This window comes from Exophiala xenobiotica (assembly GCF_000835505.1).
Source record: "Exophiala xenobiotica strain CBS 118157 unplaced genomic scaffold supercont1.1, whole genome shotgun sequence".
NCBI lineage: Eukaryota > Fungi > Ascomycota > Eurotiomycetes > Chaetothyriales > Herpotrichiellaceae > Exophiala > Exophiala xenobiotica.
In genome coordinates this window covers 5,181,257-5,198,875 of record NW_013562494.1, presented here as the reverse complement: position 1 = coordinate 5,198,875, position 17,619 = coordinate 5,181,257, and the positions used below count along the sequence as shown (strand labels likewise).

Below are 17,619 nucleotides of genomic sequence, written 5' to 3'. Positions count from 1 at the left end.
CGATTTCACCAGCAATCCAACAACGCATTCAGGTACATCGAAGCCAAAGAAGGGTAAGACCTGTAAAGAACCGTCCAATATGGACGTCGCAGACCCCGAGGTCAACGGGACGACCACACCCACTCCCACCACCCCTAAGAGGACCTCAGGCCTCGCATTGACCGAGTACACCGCCAATCCCACACCACCATCAGAACGAGCAGACATACCTTCCTACGACGTTCCACAAGATTTTCTCCTTCCCACTGGCTACCCTGACTACCTGCGACTAATCCTCACCTCTCGAGTCTACGATGTCGTCTCCGAGAGCCCTCTCACCCACGCGGTCAACCTTTCCAACCGCCTGGAATGCAAGGTCCTGCTCAAGCGAGAAGATCTGTTGCCAGTCTTCTCCTTCAAGTTACGAGGCGCGTACAACAAAATGGCACATCTGCCGACCAAGGTTAGCTGGAAGGGCGTCATTGCTTGCTCGGCAGGAAACCATGCACAAGGCGTCGCTTACTCTGCCCGGCATCTTAAAATTCCAGCTACCATTGTGATGCCTGAAGGCACACCAGCCATCAAGCACATGAATGTCAGCAGGATGGGCGGGAGTGTGGTATTACATGGCTCAGACTTTGACTCAGCCAAACAACATTGTCATGAGCTAGAGAAGCAATACGGCCTGACGAATATACCACCCTTTGATGATCCTTTTGTCATTGCGGGACAGGGTACGATAGGCATGGAACTGCTGAGACAAACATCTCTACAAAAGCTACAAGCTATCTTTTGCTGCGTTGGTGGTGGTGGTCTGATTGCAGGAATTGGTGTCTATGTCAAGCGGATAGCACCCCATGTCAAAATCATAGGTGTTGAAGCATCAGATGCCAACGCACTCGTGGAGTCGCTAAAGCAAGGCAAGAGGGTGCTCTTGAAGGACGTCGGACTCTTCGCAGACGGTGCCGCTGTCAAGACGGTAGGGGAGGAGACATTTAGGATCTGTCAAGAGGTCGTCGATGAGGTCGTCCAAGTGAGTACGGATGAGATCTGTGCTGCTATCAAAGACGTCTTTGAGGATACGCGTTCTGTGCTGGAGCCTGCTGGCGCACTTTCAGTAGCTGGTCTGAAGAAATGGGTCGCTCAGAATCCATCGGCAGATCCAAGCAGGGAATTGGTGGCTGTCGCAAGCGGTGCGAACATGAACTTTGATAGATTACGGTTTGTGGCGGAGCGCGCTGCTCTAGGTGAGCAGAAGGAGGCTCTCCTGACAGTCACTATCCCTGAACGACCGGGGTCTTTTGCTCAGCTGGTCGAAGCAGTTTTACCTCAAGCTGTCACAGAGTTTGGTTATCGGCTTTCAACACAGGATCAAGCACACGTCTTGATGGGTATTTCGGTGTCATCAGCTGGCGCACGAGCAAAGGAACTGGGCTCCCTCTTTGCACGACTCTCTGCCGAGGGCATGACGGCCAGAGACATCTCTGACGACGAGCTGGCTAAGACACATGTTCGTTATCTCGTTGGCGGTCGATCGGATATCAAAGATGAGAGGCTGTACATGTTTGAATTTCCCGAACGACCAGGAGCCCTGTTCAAATTCCTGAGAACCATGCGGCCGGGCCAGAATATCACTTTGTTCCACTACCGAAACTACGGCGGCGACGTGGGCAAGATCCTTGCCGGCATACAGTGTCCAGAGTCAGAGAGGAGTGAACTGGAAGGGTTTCTGAAAGACATAGGGTATCCGTTTAAGGAGTGCACGGATAGTCCGACTTACAAGATGTTCCTGCGCAGTTGAATAATGGATATAAAATGGCGTCTGCATATAGTGATACCCTTACGACTCGAATGAGGATAAATTCATAGCCTTCGATCTTGCTACAACATACCGAGCCGGTTTCCAAGAAAAAAATGGCATCGTCTGACAGGGAGTATATAACTCCAGCTTGAAGATAGGGAGTCTGCTAACGGTACATCACAGGAGTTATGGTCATGATACTAACGGCTTTCCGTGTGTCAACGACTTGCGCTATAACGTTGTATACGAAGGATTCCGGGTAGACAACGCGTACCACGTCAAGGACGTCCATGTGAAGCCGACGAACTCCTGTCGTCAGACAGTGCCACCCTTTTTCGAAACCGGAAATACTTCCCTATGCACGTGACCGACCCATATATTGACCTGTTTTCTGTAAATGAATATCCTTCACTCTATCGGTTCGCAGTCTTCGCCCAATCCGTGTTTTTCGTAATTGGACTTCGTCTGTGTGCATCTTCAAGCTTATGTCGTCGCCGGCCATAGAGACACATACTGCGATGGCCTTTCAATATGAGTTCGGATACCAGTTATGTCGAAGAAGAGGCTGAGGATAATATCCTGTCCCCCAACCTCCAGCTTCTATCTTCACCACCAAAACCAGCACTCACTCAGGCGCAAACTGAGCCTAGTCCTTCTTCAGTGGCGCTGGCCGGACCACGACTTATCCCATCCTCCGGGGACTATCCTTATGCTCAAGGTGAAGATGCAAAGTCATTTTTTACACGTCCGAACCGATATTTCGGACCAGCGTCAACCTGGAAATCCTGGACCGAGGAGGAAAGGACTGTGGCTCAAAGTCTAGACCGTGTGCGCAGTCAAGATCTCGCCATCCATCTATTCAACTCTTTCTCCATCAAAAGAAAGGCAAAGGATGCGAAGCTAGACCACAGAACCAAGCGTGTCAAAAAAGGAAAGGAACGGGCGACGTCTGTAGTCGCGACTGAAGGCGAGGACGATGAAGATGCCGTCTCGGAAGCGGCGGAGGCGTTCTCATTGCCGAAGAACTGGACAGCATGGCCTATGCCTCCCGGCGATGTGCCCAGGGAAGACCTGCTTCCTCTGCCGGGCAGTCGCCATGCATTTCACTCGAGGGCCGACACGACACCGAGCGCCAACCTAGAGCAGTGGCTAATTGCATGCGCGACACGATTTTCGCGTGAGAGATGGAATGACCGGCGATGGGACGAGAAGCCTTCGGTCCGAGGACTTCAGTCTGGCACCAAAATGCAAAGTCTAGAGTCAGAAATTGAGGGCAATGATATGTCAGAGGATGAGAGCAGCGGAGATGACGAAGGAGGAAGTCAGCAAGAAGAGGATACACAACCCGAAACCCCCGAGTATCCAGTCTTTTCTTCTCGAGCCTTTTCACCTTCAGAATCGCCGGAAGCCAAGCGCCACGCATCAGTTAAGGCCGATGGTGAGGACATTAACACTACATTCAATGACCGACCTGTCCCTCTGGCGGACGATGAGAAGGCAAGGCAGTACTTCTTACCCAGTACCCGCCATATTCTTTCCAAGCTCGATGACTTGCTTCTTGGCCTACACAGGGCACGGTACGCCTACGCATCGAAACCTCCCGGTAAAGCAAGAGGCAGGTATTCGAAGACGCCCGAAGAGCAGTCCAAGAGCGAAAGTCCAGGACGAAGTAGCTCCCTTCCTGCGCGGCGCAAAAGCCGACAGCGACGTTCCGCGTCTGCAGAGACGGAAGCCTCAGCCTTCTCCTCGGCTTCTACTATGTCTGCGAAACGGCCACGCAGGGTCCAAGAGCTTGGACTACGCGATTGGAGCGACGTCGTGGGCATGGCTTCGTTGACTGGCTGGGACTCCGCTGTAGTCGAACGAGCCAGCGAGCGCTGCGCAACATTGTTCGGTGAGAATATGCTGTTCCGCACATTCCATGAAGGAGAAGCCAAAGAAGGCAATGAGTCGTATTTCACGGAACACCTTGCTCTCGAAAGCGAAGACACCGAGGAGTCAACGGGAGGAGCACCTGGGCGAGAGCGGATCTGTCCACACGAGTCATGCCCCAGACACACCGTCCCTTTCCACAAAAGGTGGACGCTGCAGAGGCATCTGGCCACTGTGCATGGTATTGATCGGAAAGGTGCGAGCCTATCTCGACCCAAGCTGGCGGTGTCGAGAAGTACAAGTGTCGACTTTAGTGACGCCGACATGGACCTGCTCACCCACCCAGATCTAATAGTATGTCCGATTCCTGGGTGCCCGCGTGGCCAAAACCCCTTCTCCACGGGGAGAGGTCTGTATGATCATGTGAGGAGAATACACCCAGATGTCGATGTCAAAAAAATCAAGCAGATGGAAAGTAGGAGGCGTGGTGAGCGGAGAGGCAGGTGGACGAACGAAAGACGGCTGAGGAGTGAGAGCCAGAGAAGGCCGAGCAGCGACGATATCGGGAATTAGGATGTCACGATGGCTGAAGGTGAAGAGCACGAAGACAGCGAATGAACACAAGAAGTGTCGGGACTTGCTGTGTACTGCTGTACTTGAAGCCAGGGAGGTTCGTCTCGTCTCCTGCTAGAAAACAAGGCTGCAACACTCCGCCACGTCTCATGATTGGTCAATGATGGTCAAATCAGGCAATGGGTGCTTAGGTAATGGCTTAGGTAATCATACAGGCTGCGGAGGTGGCGACTTCCGTTCCACTCTTGGTGTTGGACTCGTAACAACTCAGGCCATGTTTCCATCAATTTCTTCGTTCTATTCGTTGCCCTTCTCCTTCACCGCTTCCTGATATTGTGACCTCAGATTACGTGCACACCACCAGTACGGCCGGCATCGAGTCTAGCATGATTGATCGCCATCAAGATATCATTTGATTGGTAATCCTTTCGACATGCCTGTATCAACGTCAACAATGAAGGAACAGGATTCGCAACCGGCTAGGAGTCGAATTACCGATGGCAGAGCCGGACTCAAGCAAATGCGAAAGGGAACCAAATCGTGTCTGGAATGTCGGTAGCTCTCCATCGCCCTCATGTCGTATTTCTATGGTGTCAGCCTTGCGAGCACTAGACTAACTCATTGAAACAGGTCGCCGCCGCAAGATCAAGTGTAACTATCCACCGCAGTCGGCAGATGGATCTTCTTCATCAACAAATTCTGGCACGGGCACAACGTCTCTAGCCCTTGATGCGAGACCTAAATGTGTCGAGTGTAACACTCATGACAGACAATGCAAAATTCAAGGCATCGTAGCACTGGATCCCGAGCCACCCACCAGTCTGGATTCGACTTCCAAGGAGAAACAGGGGCGCCTCATCTCTGCGCGAATCTACAAGCGTCGAAGAGAGGTCATGGATCCCGAGTCTGAAGAAGGACAACCTCATTCTGCAAGTCGCCACGGTTCTCGCATGAATATCCATGTCAACAGAATGAACTCTATGGTCGAGAGGCTCGCCCGAGAACGAGATGGGCCCTGGCAACCAAGTTCGACCCTGGGTTTGTTCACAGACGTTGCAGATTCCGCTTCGAGTCATATGAACGCCTCTCTTCACACGAAACAAGGCCATGCTCCTGTGTCGGGTTCTTCGTTATCGGAAACTCCCGGCCCACGATCATCCATGGCTGGTTCGGAGCCATGCGGCAAGCCGTCGTCAATGATTCCAGGGGAAGATCATGCTAGGAAAACGAGTCCTTTGCTGACTCAACTTTTCAACAATGAGATGGTACGTGCTGCCCTTTCAGTTTCGGCGGCTCTTCAAGCGATCAACACTTTCCTTCTAACACGTTTTCCGACAGCTCACTCAAAGATCCGTATCTCCTGCCATCCTTACGGAGAAAGTCCAGGTCTTGACCTTTTCTGATTCGAGCTCCAACGTCGACGCTGCCACAGATGTAGAGAAATTGCACTCCACCATCGACTCAGAACCATATCTCCTAAAAGCACTTGACCTCGCGACGCATTGGTGGGTCGCCTGGCGCGATCAAACTTATGCCCTGCACGAGGTATTCTTGAAAACTCGGACCCCTCCAGCGTCAGCGGATTCGTCTTCAGAGATCGGCACAAATTCCAGTAGCGGAAGCCCTGGCGGCAACGAAACTTGGCCGCATCAAGAGATCAAGCCTGTCTCCCTGCGCGATTTTGTCCGTACCAAATTGTCGGAAGACGATGCTGTGTCGGTTGCTACAGGCTTGCTCTGCATTGCAATGTCACTGCGAGACTTGCGCCCAAATGTCGACGACATCGAGCTAAATATTTCCACAACTCCTGCCGAACTGGCGGACCGCATCATACTTGCTGTTGACACGGTCCTCTTGTCTCCGTCATCGAATCCTGCATACATGAAGAATCCGGGCATGTTGCTGCTGTATATGATGCGGGCCAAAATATATGCAGAGGGAAATCAGCTGCGAAAGTCCTGGTTATCAGTTCGCAAAGCAATCGAAGTGGCAAGAGAAAGTGGATTTGCCGACGCCTTGCCGTTCCAAGAAGATGGAGTAATACCTGTCATGAACGAAGTCGAAGTCTCGAATATTCTACACCGCCAGCGATGGATTGGCTCACTCCTTGAGCTGGACCGGCTGATGAGCATGGTCCTTGGCTTCCCACATGCCCAAGATGACAAATTCTCGGATCGTTTGGCGTTAAATGTACTCCGGGGCCAAGGGCTTGCGTCGACGAATGGAGACCAAGCCGTATCTCTCGAGCTCAGAATGCGTGCTTTCAGGCGTGTCGTCGCTGTCATCGCGGGTCGCGTAAATGACCGTAACGCAAGCGCCGAACCTGAGGATGTCATGCTCCACACGACCATGTGCATTCAAGCATCGTTGGATGAGGTAGCTGCCGCAATGCCAACAAGTTGGTGGAACGTCACCTCGCACTTGGCTAACCCAGATCCGTACGTGACATACCAGCATCTCATGGCGCAAATGTGGTTCTGGCAGGTACAATCCTTCCTACATTTGCCATATATGATGAAACCCAGCCCTCATGGCCGACCTCGATCTTTTGGCGATGATGAAGAAGCAATTTCCGACACTGCAATCGATCCATACGAGACAAACAGATATCTTTGCCTGCAAGGCTGCCGAGGAATGCTTCGAATCTTTCATCTGCTTCGCTTTGACCCTTCATTGGCTGTGTACATCTGTCCCTGTGAGGATTTTCAGGGAGTTTTCAGCGCTTGCATACTCATGGTCGGATTACTCGTTCGCTTGTCGTTCTGTCCGCACGCCCATGCCCCACCACCAGTTGCCGCCGACAAGCTTGCGGAAGACCTTGACCTCATCGAGCAGGTCAAGGACATCTTCCGCTACAGGGCAACGCACCTGGGCGGCGGTATCAGTAAACAGGGAGTGAAAGTCCTGGACGAGTTAGGCGGGTTTCTGGAAGATTATAGTGCTGGCGTCGAGCCCAAGAAGAGAACTGTGGTCCTGCCGTATTTTGGCGCGATTTATCTCGAGTTGAGGCCGCCGCAGTATCTACGGGAACGAGCTCACGAGTTCGGCTTGGAGGTGCTGAAGCCCGACTTTCCTGTCAATGGCGACTTTAACTTCCAATCCTCTGACCTCCAAGAAACCACGGTGGTGTCGGAGTCGCAGAGTTTCGACGATACGAGTTTCCAGTTTTCATTACCAGACGCAAATGTGGATTGGGATCAGTTTTTGTTCGGAGAAGAATTGGATCGAAATTGGGACCTTGTTCTCCCCGAGTGGCCTCAAGACAATGATAATTTCGATGTAGGCTGAGCATGCGGATCATTGGGATACGATGATATAACAATCCAGGCATATGCATATTCCGCGAATGCCAAGAAACCACTCCACGCTCTATGGTACAGAACAGACTCTCGGGGAGAGGTATACCAATTTCTCTTGCCTGCAGGATGACGACGTCGGCCAAAATCTCAATTTATCCGGCCTTTGAATCCACTCGACTGTCTCAACCACTTTTCGAAATCTTGCATCTGGGGATATTTGTTCCTGAATTCTTTGGGATCAGCTCCAAAGCCAACTTCTCGGAACCAATTGAACATGACACCCAACTGCTCGTGCAAGAGGAACTTGATCAAGCGGCCGACAAGTGGATAGGTTGTGGGCATGTCGGTTCTGACCACTTGCTTGAAGATTTCGTTTGCTTCCTGGAACGTCAGTTCGTCGGTCGCGAGAGATAAAGAGCGCCCGGTGTAGATTTCCGGGTTCTTGAAAATGTCTGCTGCGAGAATCCCGATGTCTGTGGAAGAGACTAGCTGCAGCTTGCTGTTCGGCTCGTTGAGTTTCCACATACTTGCGAACGCCCTACCAAGGAAATCAGGGGTCAGGTTCTCCATGAATGCGACAGGTCGTATGATTGTCCATTTCATTTTGTCACCCGATTCCTTGCATACTGCTTTGAGATGGTTTTCAATGTTGAATTTCGAGGCAAAGTGCTTGATTGCTGTCGGGTCGCGGTCTGACCGTTCGATGCCGCCCCGGTCAGCAGAAGTATATACGAAATGGCGAACACCATGGAAGGCTGCTGCATCGGCAAGGGCTTTTCCCTGTTCCTCTTCGACTTGGGGTCGAAGGGGCACCTGGACGCTGAAGACTCCGTGGAAGGGTTCTGGGGAAGATTTGAATATCGCGTCGCAATCGTTCAGGTCGCCCTGTAGAATGCTAACGTTGGGCTTCTTCGCCAGAGCTTGAGCGCTCACGCTGTTCTTGTTGCGAGTCAATGCGACAAGGTGGAACGGTGGACTTGGGGGAGAGTTGAGCAAGGCTGAGAGGAGGGCCCCTCCTTGCTTGCCGGTCGCCCCTGTGATGAGGACACGTTTGAGAGGCATTACTTCAATGATGGGAGGTTCTGAGACAAGGAAGAAAGACGTGGAGATGCGTATGGGTCGACTAAGGAGATCAAAGTAAATGATTGTCTACTTATCTACCGCTCATCTGATGTAGACCTGCCCTTTTGTACTTATGAGCATCGTTGGGATTTGGTCCGACCGAAAGAGGTCACCATCCGTTTCGTGCGGTTTGATTCATGCAAATGTAAACGTCATGAAGACAAAGAACGCAAGGGTGAGGGATGCAGCCAAAGGGAAGGTAGCATGCTATAACAAGTGGTTGGATTGACTTGGTCCATTTGAAAGTGAGTGAAGCGGACGAATATTGGAGCGGCACGAGCGGGCGTTGATATCCGGCCGGGTGATCGATTTTCGCCGGCGTCGGTGTTTTTGATCCCGAGGTTCCGTCATGCGCTCGAAACTTTTTATCCAGACAATGCGTGGTAGCCGTGCATGCGCGCGCATTGAATATGAACGAACATCCTTATGTCGACCAGTAACCCCGTCCGGGCTGTCCGGCACACCTATAACGTCTGCAATAGCTGTCGCCAGCGTCCACATCCCCGCTGTGTGTCCCAAGCTCCCTTCACGGCCCAGCCGAGGAGATGGATCTCCAGGAACCATGTTCGGAAAATACAAGACGCGGAGGAAGAATGGCGCATAAGGGCGAAAGATATCGAGTCTGGCAGAATGCAGTCGTTGCTCACAACACTTGAAGAGAGGGGATACATCAATCAGATTGTTGGGTACGAGCTATACGCAGCCGAACATTTTGCACGCGATCGCCTGACTCTTCTTGAACAGGTCAAAGGAGGATCTGAACAAGTTGATGATCCATCGAAGGGTTGGAGTGTACGCTGGAATAGACCCTACAGCGCCATCAATGCATGTAGGGCATATGGTCCCTTTCATGGTGCTGGCGTGGTTCTATGTCCATGGTTATGATACGCACTTTGTGGTAAGACCTACAAATCACGCTTGGGCTGTTGGGAAGTGGTGCTAAGACAGTTGAAGCTCGGAGGCTTCACCGCTTCAATAGGTGACCCTACCGGACGCACGACGGGTCGAGAGATACAATCTGCACCTACGCGGAGAGCGAACATTGCGTCCATGCATGCTCAACTTAAAAGGCTAGGAGCCTCGATAGAGAGATATGCGCAACGCCGAGGCTTTCAAAAGGAGTGGGCATGGCGAAGAGCGCTGGAGAACAATTCAACTTGGTGGAACGCTACGTCTGCAAGAGACTATCTCTCAATACTTGGACGCCAAATACGTATCGGACCTCTGCTGGGCAGAGACACGTGAGTGATCGAGAAATCACGTCGGGGTGTGACCCGCAGGCTGACCGGCGGTGCAGAGTCAAGACACGACTAGAAAGAGGAGACGGGATGTCCTATGCCGAGTTCAGTTACCCGCTCGTTCAAGCTTGGGACTGGTGGCATCTGTTCCAGAAGGGTGTGCAAATACAAGTCGGTGGCGGCGACCAATTCGGGAATATTCTGGCGGGAGCTGAAGCCGTCAAGCAACTCGCAAAAGATTCGCATGAATACCAAACTGCGCTGCGGCAGACGACCATCATCGACAAAAAGTATTACATTGACGTGACTTCTGATCCTCTTGGAATCACCGTTCCCCTCTTGACGACTGCCTCGGGCGAGAAGTTTGGTAAGAGCGCCGGAAACGCCGTGTGGCTCGAACCGCGAATGACGCCTATTTTCGATCTCTACCAGGTAAGCCTGTTTCCTTTCCCTACCAAGTAGCTTTATGGCTGAACCGAGCCGCAGTTTTTCTTACGCTCTGCCGACGCCGATGTCGAAAAATATCTCAAGTTATTCACCTTTCTGTCTCTACCGGAGATTGCGGAGATCATTGAAGCACACGAGAAAGACCCCTCTCAACGCATCGCGCAGCATAAGCTTGCCCGGGAATTTGTGGAACTGATCTACGGCGTGGATGCAGCCGCACAGGCGGAACAGGAGCATCGACAATTGTTCAAGAAGACACTCTCCATCAGCGACATCACATCGAGTGTGTCAGAAGCCAAGGCCACGGAGCCTGCTAAGCCGACTCAGAGTCCAACCGCGAATTTCACGCACCCGTCTCTGAACAAGCATGCTCCGCCGCAGCGGCTGGAGGACAATATGTCGACGCACGTCAAGTTGCCTCGCAGTCTTGTGCTTGGAAAGCCGTTGGGTCAGATCATGTTCGCGGCGGGAATGGTCTCGAGTAAAGCAGAGGGCCACCGCTTGATTCGGGCTGGTGGTGCTTATGTTGGAAACAGCCGGGGCGCTGTTGATAGTCTGACGTATACCTCGGCGAGAACGAACACGCCGGAGGAAGCGGCGGAGTATATCATCGATGAGAAGCTGCTTGTACTGCGGGTGGGCAAGTGGAGGATGAAGATTGTGGAGATCGTCTCGGACGAAGAGTACGAGCAGGCCGGGTTGACGTGTCCTGCTTGGGAGTTGAAGAAGGCTGAAGAAGCGGAGAAAGAGGAGGCTGAAAATAGAGATCCTGCTGTTGCTGAGAACAGAAGATATTAGCTGTACAATATGCGAGTGGCTCTGGCGGCCAATGTAGAATATTCTGAGAGAGTCAGTTCTATTATGTGCCTGTCAAGTCAATTAGCGAGGCTGCGAGTGAAGTGGGTGGTCGATCTCCTCCGCAAAGTGTGGCGCTCGGGGGCCACCTGAGTTTAGGGGCACTCACCAGGCAAGCCAGGCACTCACTGCCCTCTACGCGTGGATTTCGCGCTAAAGAGTCGACGCGATTGACATCACAATTTCACTTCGGTTCCCTGTCTGTTTCTGGTCTGTTCCTGTTCCTGCGCAACTCGACTCATTTCTTCCAGCGGCCGTACACCTTTCCGGCCTTGCAAAGGCTGTTGAATTATAGTCATGCCGAGGAAGACCTCTGCCACTTCTGCGTCTACGCCTTCTTTGAAAAAGACGCCCTCCACTGGCGGACAGAAGACACTCTTGGGTTTCTTCCAAAGAACGCCTTCCACTGGTGGTGCACCTGCTGCCTTGCCCTCGCGACAGGCTCCTTCAAGTCCTGCACCTTCGAAAAATCGGTCCAAATCCACTGCAACGAGCTCCGGCTCCTCTTTGACTCCTGCACCGAGCAGTGACGGCCCGGAACCAGAGAACGACGATGACAACAATATCAAGGCGAGTCCGCCTCCTTCCAAAGGTCTGCCGTCGCCAGTCTCAGCTGACGAAGGGCAGACCAATGGTTTGGAGAAGCTGAATGCAAGAGGCACGCCGTCACGAAGGGTGCGTCTCACTCGGCACAACGAGGCATACCATACTGACCTTGGTCTAGGCAAAGAAGAAGACCATCAACTACATCGAGTCCGATAGTGAAGGCACCGATGGCGATGATGTCTTCAAACCCAAGCCTTTATCCCGTGCTCGACCTACGAAGCGGAGAAGACTCTCGGACAGTGCCGATGGGGATGTGTACGAGCAAGACAATGGAGAGGAGCAAGACGACGGTAGGTGCACGAGCCTTGGGTATAGCGTTGCTGATAAGGCTAGATATGGAAGACTTCATCGTGCCAGATGATTCGGAAGACGAAGTTCGCTGCTCTACAAAACGCAAGAGGCCTTCCAAAGCGTCTTCACGAAAGACCTCGTCGCACTTTACTCCAGCTGAGGACGACCCCGAGGAGGATATGGGCATGGACCTAGACATTGACCTAGATTTGGACCTGCCAGAGGGCTCCACTGCTCAGAAATGGACATATGATCCCGAAAACCCTCAGCCTCTGCAGCCTCGATCCACAAATATACCATCTAAAAAGCCAGGCGGCAAGCAAAAGGCGCACATGACAGAACCAGAACAACGACATGCTTGGCTCGAAGATGTCAGAGATATGGATAGGAACCGTCCTGATCATCCAGACTACGACCCTCGCACGTTGTACATTCCGCCAATGGCTTGGACCAAGTTCTCACCCTTCGAAAAGCAGTACTGGGAGATCAAACAAAAGTTCTGGGATACTATCGTCTTTTTCAAGAAGGGGAAATTCTATGAACTCTACGAAAACGATGCCACAATCGGACATCAACTGTTCGACTTGAAGCTCACCGATCGTGTGAATATGCGAATGGTGGGCGTGCCAGAGTCAAGTCTCGGGATGTGGGCAAATCAGTTCGTCGCGAAAGGGTACAAGATTGCTCGCGTCGACCAGCAGGAATCAAAGCTGGCCAAGGATATGCGTGAACGAGCTGAAAAGGATGAGAATGAAAAGTCGAATACCGTTAGCAACAAGAAGAAGCCCAACAGCAAAGATGACAAGGTCATCAAAAGAGAGTTGGCTTGCGTGCTCACTGCTGGCACTCTTGTCGACGGCGCGATGTTGCAAGATGATATGGCCACCTACTGTGTTGCTATCAAAGAATCGGAGATTGACGATCAGCCTGCGTTCGGTGTTGCCTTTGTGGACACGGCCACTGGTCAATTCCACATTGCTGAGTGGGTTGACGATGCGGACCTGACCAAATTCGAGACTTTTGTTGCTCAGACAAGGCCTCAAGAACTCTTGCTTGAGAAGAGTGGTGTCTCAACAAAGACTCTACGTATACTCAAGAACAATACTGGTCTAACAACGATCTGGAACTACTTGAAGCCCGGCAAGGAGTTCTGGGAAGGCCACATCACAGCCAAGGAAATCGAAGCATGTGATTACTTTCCCATGGACTGGCCAGAGGTTCTCGATCAAGCCAGAGAGAAGGATTTGCTGATGTCGGCGCTTGGGGCTCTGATCCAATATCTGAGGACACTCAAGATTGAGCGAGATCTCGTCACAATGGGCAATTTTACCTGGTACGATCCAATCCGCAAAGCAAGCAGCCTTGTTTTGGATGGTCAGACATTGATCAACCTGGAGCTTTTCGCCAACTCTTACGACGGAGGAGTGGAAGGCACTCTTTTCCAACTCCTGAATCGATGCATTACTCCGTTCGGCAAGCGCATGTTCAAGCAATGGGTCTGTCATCCTCTGATGGATACCAAGAAGATCAATGCTCGTCTGGACGCGGTCGATTCACTCAACGCCGATACCAAAGTCCGGGATCGGTTCACCTCGCAGATGACCAAAATGCCCGACCTTGAGCGACTGATATCTCGTGTCCATGCCGGAACTTGTAAAGTGCAGGACTTTGTCAGAGTACTTGAAGGCTTCGAACAGATCGACCACACTATGTCTCTGCTGCGTGATGGGTCAGGGAAACCGCAAGATGCTGATGGCGTCATTGGCCAACTCATCTCCGCCATGCCCGACCTTGAACCTCGCCTGAAATACTGGATGGATGCCTTTGACCGCAAGAAGGCAAAAGATACCGGTGTTCTCGTTCCCGAACGTGGTGTCGAGGAAGATTTTGACAATTCTCAAGACTCGATTGAAGAAATACAGGAGGAGTTTAATGTGCTCCTTCGGAAATGGCGCAAGCAACTCGGCTCAACTGCCATATGCTACAGAGACAACGGCAAGGAAATCATGCAGTTAGAAGTCCCGACCAAAGTGAAAGGCATCCCTAAAAACTGGGATCAAATGTCTGCCACGCAGTCAGTCAAACGGTACTACTTTCCCGAATTGCGAACCCTCGTTCGAAGACTACAAGAAGCTCAGGAGACACACTCTCAGATCGTCAATCAAGTCGCGCGGCGCTTCTTCGCCCGTTTTGACGAGAATTACGAGATCTGGCTGGCAGCAGTCAAGATCATTGCACAACTTGATTGCTTGGTCTCCCTGGCCAAAGCCAGCACCAGCCTGGGGTACCCGAGCTGTCGGCCTGAGTTTGTTGAGGAGGATGACGACGCCCGCTCAACGCTCGAGCTGATCGAACTTCGGCATCCGTGCCTGCTGGCCAAAGTCGACGACTTCATACCAAACGATGTCATTCTCGGTGGTGAAAGGGCCAATATCAGTCTACTCACGGGAGCCAATGCAGCTGGAAAGTCGACAGTACTGAGAATGACCTGCATCGCAGTCATTATGGCTCAAATTGGATGCCATCTGCCTTGCCAATCCGCCCGACTCACCCCGTTTGACCGCATCATGTCTCGTCTCGGTGCTCAAGATCACATCTTCGCCGCTCAATCGACCTTTTTCGTCGAACTGGCCGAGACTAAGAAGATCCTCTCCGAAGCGACGCCCCGCAGTCTGGTCATTCTCGACGAACTCGGTCGCGGCACGTCCTCACACGACGGTGTATCGGTGGCGCAGGCCGTCCTGCACCATCTCGCCTCGCACGTTGGCTGTCTGGGCTTCTTCGCCACGCATTATCACTCGCTCTCTGCGGAATTTAGAGGACACCCAGAGATCGCGGCACAGCGGATGAAGATTCTGGTGGATGACGAGAATAGGCGGGTCACGTTCTTGTACAAGCTCGAAGAAGGAACCGCCGAGGGCAGTTTCGGCATGCACTGCGCGAGTATGTGCGGGATCGCGCCGGCTGTGGTTGATCGTGCCGAAGAGGCGGCGCGCGAGTGGGAGTATACGAGTCTCATGGCCAGGCGGCTCAAGGCGGGACACCCTGAAGGGGAAGAAGACGGTGGTGAGAGTGAGAAAGGTAAAGAGCGAGAAGTGCCGCTGGGCATGTTGAGCGATTTGGCGTGGATGCTGGATGAAGAGAAGTGTGCAAGTGGGGAGGTCAGTGGACGTGGGATCGATGCCTTGGTGAAGTGCATTGAGGCATTATAGACGATTGTTCACAGGTACCAGGTAGGTTGCTTGCTTGATGGTGTCTGGAGGGTTAGGTGTTGTGTACAGTAAGGTGACGGCTTCGATGTTTGATGGGCCCAGTCACTATTTTTCTTCTGGTGGATGTCTGGTGCTTTACTATTCTATTCGTGTGGACTGAGCGTTTGGGGCGCAAGAACTAGCTGTAGCTGTAGGGACATACTTGAAGGATTCGAGTTACCTTAGATCGATGATGATCGGGAACGAGATGTCCCATTCCCTTCCTGTTGATATACTCCGTACTGTATAATAATAGTATCTACACGTAGCTCAACGCCAAGCCCAAGCGATCCTGGGCGGCATCTATTCGTTCAATTCCACCATAGAATGCGATCTGGCAGGTTTTATGTTCGACGACTTTTGATTCGTTCTGTCATTCATTCATGCATATCAGGAACGGACTGAAGCGCAGAGGGAGAGATCATTGCATGTCAGGTATGGACTGAAGCGAGAAGCAGAGACCAGTTTGTTTTGGAAGCAATTTTGTGGTCTTGTCTGCAGCACAGCACAGCGTAGCTCTCAACTCGGGCTCATTTTCCTCAATTCAATGCCATGCCATGCCACAACTCCTGGCTCTCAGGCATTGACCATGCATTCGTTCTCCATGTCTGACTATCTGTTGATATCCATTTTATGAAACAGCCCTCGAGAAAGAAAAAAAGACAGCGCATATCTGATCCAATCTCTCTTTGTCCAGTCCGTTGACCAAGTGAAACTCTCCAAGATTGTGCCTTGTGGATGGCGCGATGATTTGCAACCAACATGCCGGATGCTGGCTATGTCTAGGCAGACGCAGGAACAACAATCTCGGTCTGAATGACAGCCACAGTCTCGGATCCAGCAACCTCGCCAGCGTCTTCGATGACCACAGCTTCGTCCTCTTCGTCGGGAGTAGTAGGACTGTAAGGTTTTGGTTAGCCACTTCAGCGATACAGTCAGAAGAACGAAAGATACATACCCATCATCAGCAGCGCCAACGGCCGGGATTGCTACAGTTCCAGTCTTGGTAGCCACCACCTTGCCAGTCAGAACATTATTCGCCAAGGCAGCATCGGCAGCTATCTTCTCCTTCTTGGCCTTTTCTTCCGCAGCAGAAGCCAGGGCAGCCGGGTCTGGTTCTTGTTCGGTTGCTGGTTCGGCGGTGGCAGCCCCTTTTTTGGCAACTGGTTTGCGTGCAGCCGGCTTCTTTGCCTTGGAAGGCGTGGCTTCTTCGGCATTTTCTTCGCCCGCAGCATCGGCGGCAGCGGCAGCGGCACCAGTCTTCTTCTTGACGGGAGTCTTGCGAGGCTTCTTGGCTGGCTTCTCTTCCTCGTCGTCACCAGCATTTTCGCCATTGGCAGCAGCTTCGGCTTCTTTCTGCGCTTTGGTCTTACGGACACGCTTCTTGCCAGTTGAGGTTTGAGCCGGAGTCTCGGCGGCCTTGGGAGTGGTTGGTGTAGCTGGAGTTTCTGTTCAAGACAAAGTCAGTTGTGAACAAACAAGTGATGATCATGCACTCGAAACGTGCAAGGTCGTGCGGGTCATTCTTACCTTCTTCATTCATCTCAGCATCTCCAGGGGTGGGTGACGCAGGTTCATCAGCAGGGTCCTCGACATCGTCTTCCTTCGCAGCAGCTACAGACTTGGGGGTTCTCTTGGTTGATTTGGCCGTAGCATTGGGATCTTTGGGCTTTCGTGGAGTTCTTGCTTTTGGGGCAGATGGCTCGCCAGCAGTAGCTGGAGTGAGCTTACCACCGAGTGAGAGCTTCTTTTTGACTTCACTCCAGCGTGCGCAGGCCGATCGTGCATCCTTGACACCGATACCAGTGGCCATTGCAGGGTAGTCGATCTGAGCAGTGTTAGTAGAGAAGGTATTGTGGGATACGATCCAGCATAGTATGCATGGGCGTGGTAAAAACTATCACAAGATGGCGGAGATGGTGGTCGTCGGTCACTCACCTGGAGATCGCCACCTTTGACATTCTGGAGGGCAACGACGAGAATCTCGGTCTCACGAGGACTCAAAGTGATCACGGCCTTATTGGAGGTTGCTTCAGACATGGTTAATGATCTTCGATGTTGTTGGTATGATGATGGTGTTCGTGTGTGATTGTGGCTGATCGAGTGATTGGTGAAGGTGGTGAGAGAATATTGTAGCAGAGTGAAAGAGGACGAAAGACTTGGGTGCCGGAGGCAGGAATATATACGGAGACAAGAAAGACAGCTGACGGTATGGCCAGGTTAGCCGAGTCAGTGAATCGTACTTGTATGTTTATTGCGGCCAAAAAGCCATTGAAAGGCAAGTG

At 52.1% G+C, this 17,619-nt stretch overlaps 7 protein-coding genes across 8 annotated transcripts; 5 read left to right on the top strand and 2 right to left on the bottom strand.

Moving 5' to 3' along the window:
• The first annotated feature begins 9 nt into the window (after positions 1-9).
• PV05_02036 (threonine ammonia-lyase, biosynthetic) lies at positions 10-1,855 on the top strand. The gene has a single exon (XM_013467110.1). It carries the CDS (start codon positions 80-82, stop codon positions 1,778-1,780), a length of 1,701 nt encoding a protein of 566 aa, XP_013322564.1. The 5' UTR covers positions 10-79; the 3' UTR covers positions 1,781-1,855.
• A 438-nt stretch (positions 1,856-2,293) lies between these two features.
• PV05_02035 (uncharacterized protein) lies at positions 2,294-4,496 on the top strand. Its single transcript, XM_013467109.1, has one exon. The coding sequence runs from the start codon at positions 2,312-2,314 to the stop codon at positions 4,223-4,225; it is 1,914 nt and encodes a 637-aa protein (XP_013322563.1). The 5' UTR covers positions 2,294-2,311; the 3' UTR covers positions 4,226-4,496.
• Positions 4,497-4,511: 15 nt separating this feature from the next.
• Positions 4,512-8,708, top strand: PV05_02033 (uncharacterized protein). The gene is made up of 3 exons (XM_013467107.1): positions 4,512-4,776; positions 4,856-5,490; positions 5,564-8,708. The coding sequence occupies exons 1-3, from the start codon at positions 4,659-4,661 to the stop codon at positions 7,511-7,513; spliced, it is 2,703 nt and encodes a 900-aa protein (XP_013322561.1). The 5' UTR covers positions 4,512-4,658; the 3' UTR covers positions 7,514-8,708.
• Positions 7,672-8,586, bottom strand: PV05_02034 (uncharacterized protein; the record flags this gene model as incomplete). Its single annotated transcript, XM_013467108.1, has 1 exon — positions 7,672-8,586. One exon carries the CDS (start codon positions 8,584-8,586, stop codon positions 7,672-7,674), a length of 915 nt encoding a protein of 304 aa, XP_013322562.1.
• Positions 8,709-9,050: 342 nt separating the features above from the next.
• On the top strand, positions 9,051-11,177 carry PV05_02032. Of its 2 annotated transcripts, XM_013467106.1 has the most exons (5): positions 9,051-9,332; positions 9,391-9,544; positions 9,601-9,887; positions 9,944-10,316; positions 10,371-11,177. In XM_013467106.1, the coding sequence occupies exons 1-5, from the start codon at positions 9,073-9,075 to the stop codon at positions 11,127-11,129; spliced, it is 1,833 nt and encodes a 610-aa protein (XP_013322560.1). In that variant the 5' UTR covers positions 9,051-9,072; the 3' UTR covers positions 11,130-11,177. The 2 variants fall into 2 exon arrangements, with proteins under 2 accessions (XP_013322560.1, XP_013322559.1); XM_013467105.1 differs by having other exon boundaries at positions 9,051-9,544.
• A 235-nt stretch (positions 11,178-11,412) lies between these two features.
• On the top strand, positions 11,413-15,554 carry PV05_02031 (uncharacterized protein). Its single transcript, XM_013467104.1, has 3 exons — positions 11,413-11,861; positions 11,911-12,082; positions 12,126-15,554. The coding sequence occupies exons 1-3, from the start codon at positions 11,484-11,486 to the stop codon at positions 15,293-15,295; spliced, it is 3,720 nt and encodes a 1,239-aa protein (XP_013322558.1). The 5' UTR covers positions 11,413-11,483; the 3' UTR covers positions 15,296-15,554.
• A 296-nt stretch (positions 15,555-15,850) lies between these two features.
• PV05_02030 (uncharacterized protein) lies at positions 15,851-17,374 on the bottom strand (the record flags this gene model as incomplete). The annotated part of the gene is made up of 4 exons (XM_013467103.1): positions 15,851-16,234; positions 16,293-16,782; positions 16,865-17,162; positions 17,273-17,374. The coding sequence occupies 4 exons, from the start codon at positions 17,372-17,374 to the stop codon at positions 16,117-16,119; spliced, it is 1,008 nt and encodes a 335-aa protein (XP_013322557.1). The 3' UTR covers positions 15,851-16,116.
• Between the last annotated feature and the right edge of the window lie 245 nt (positions 17,375-17,619).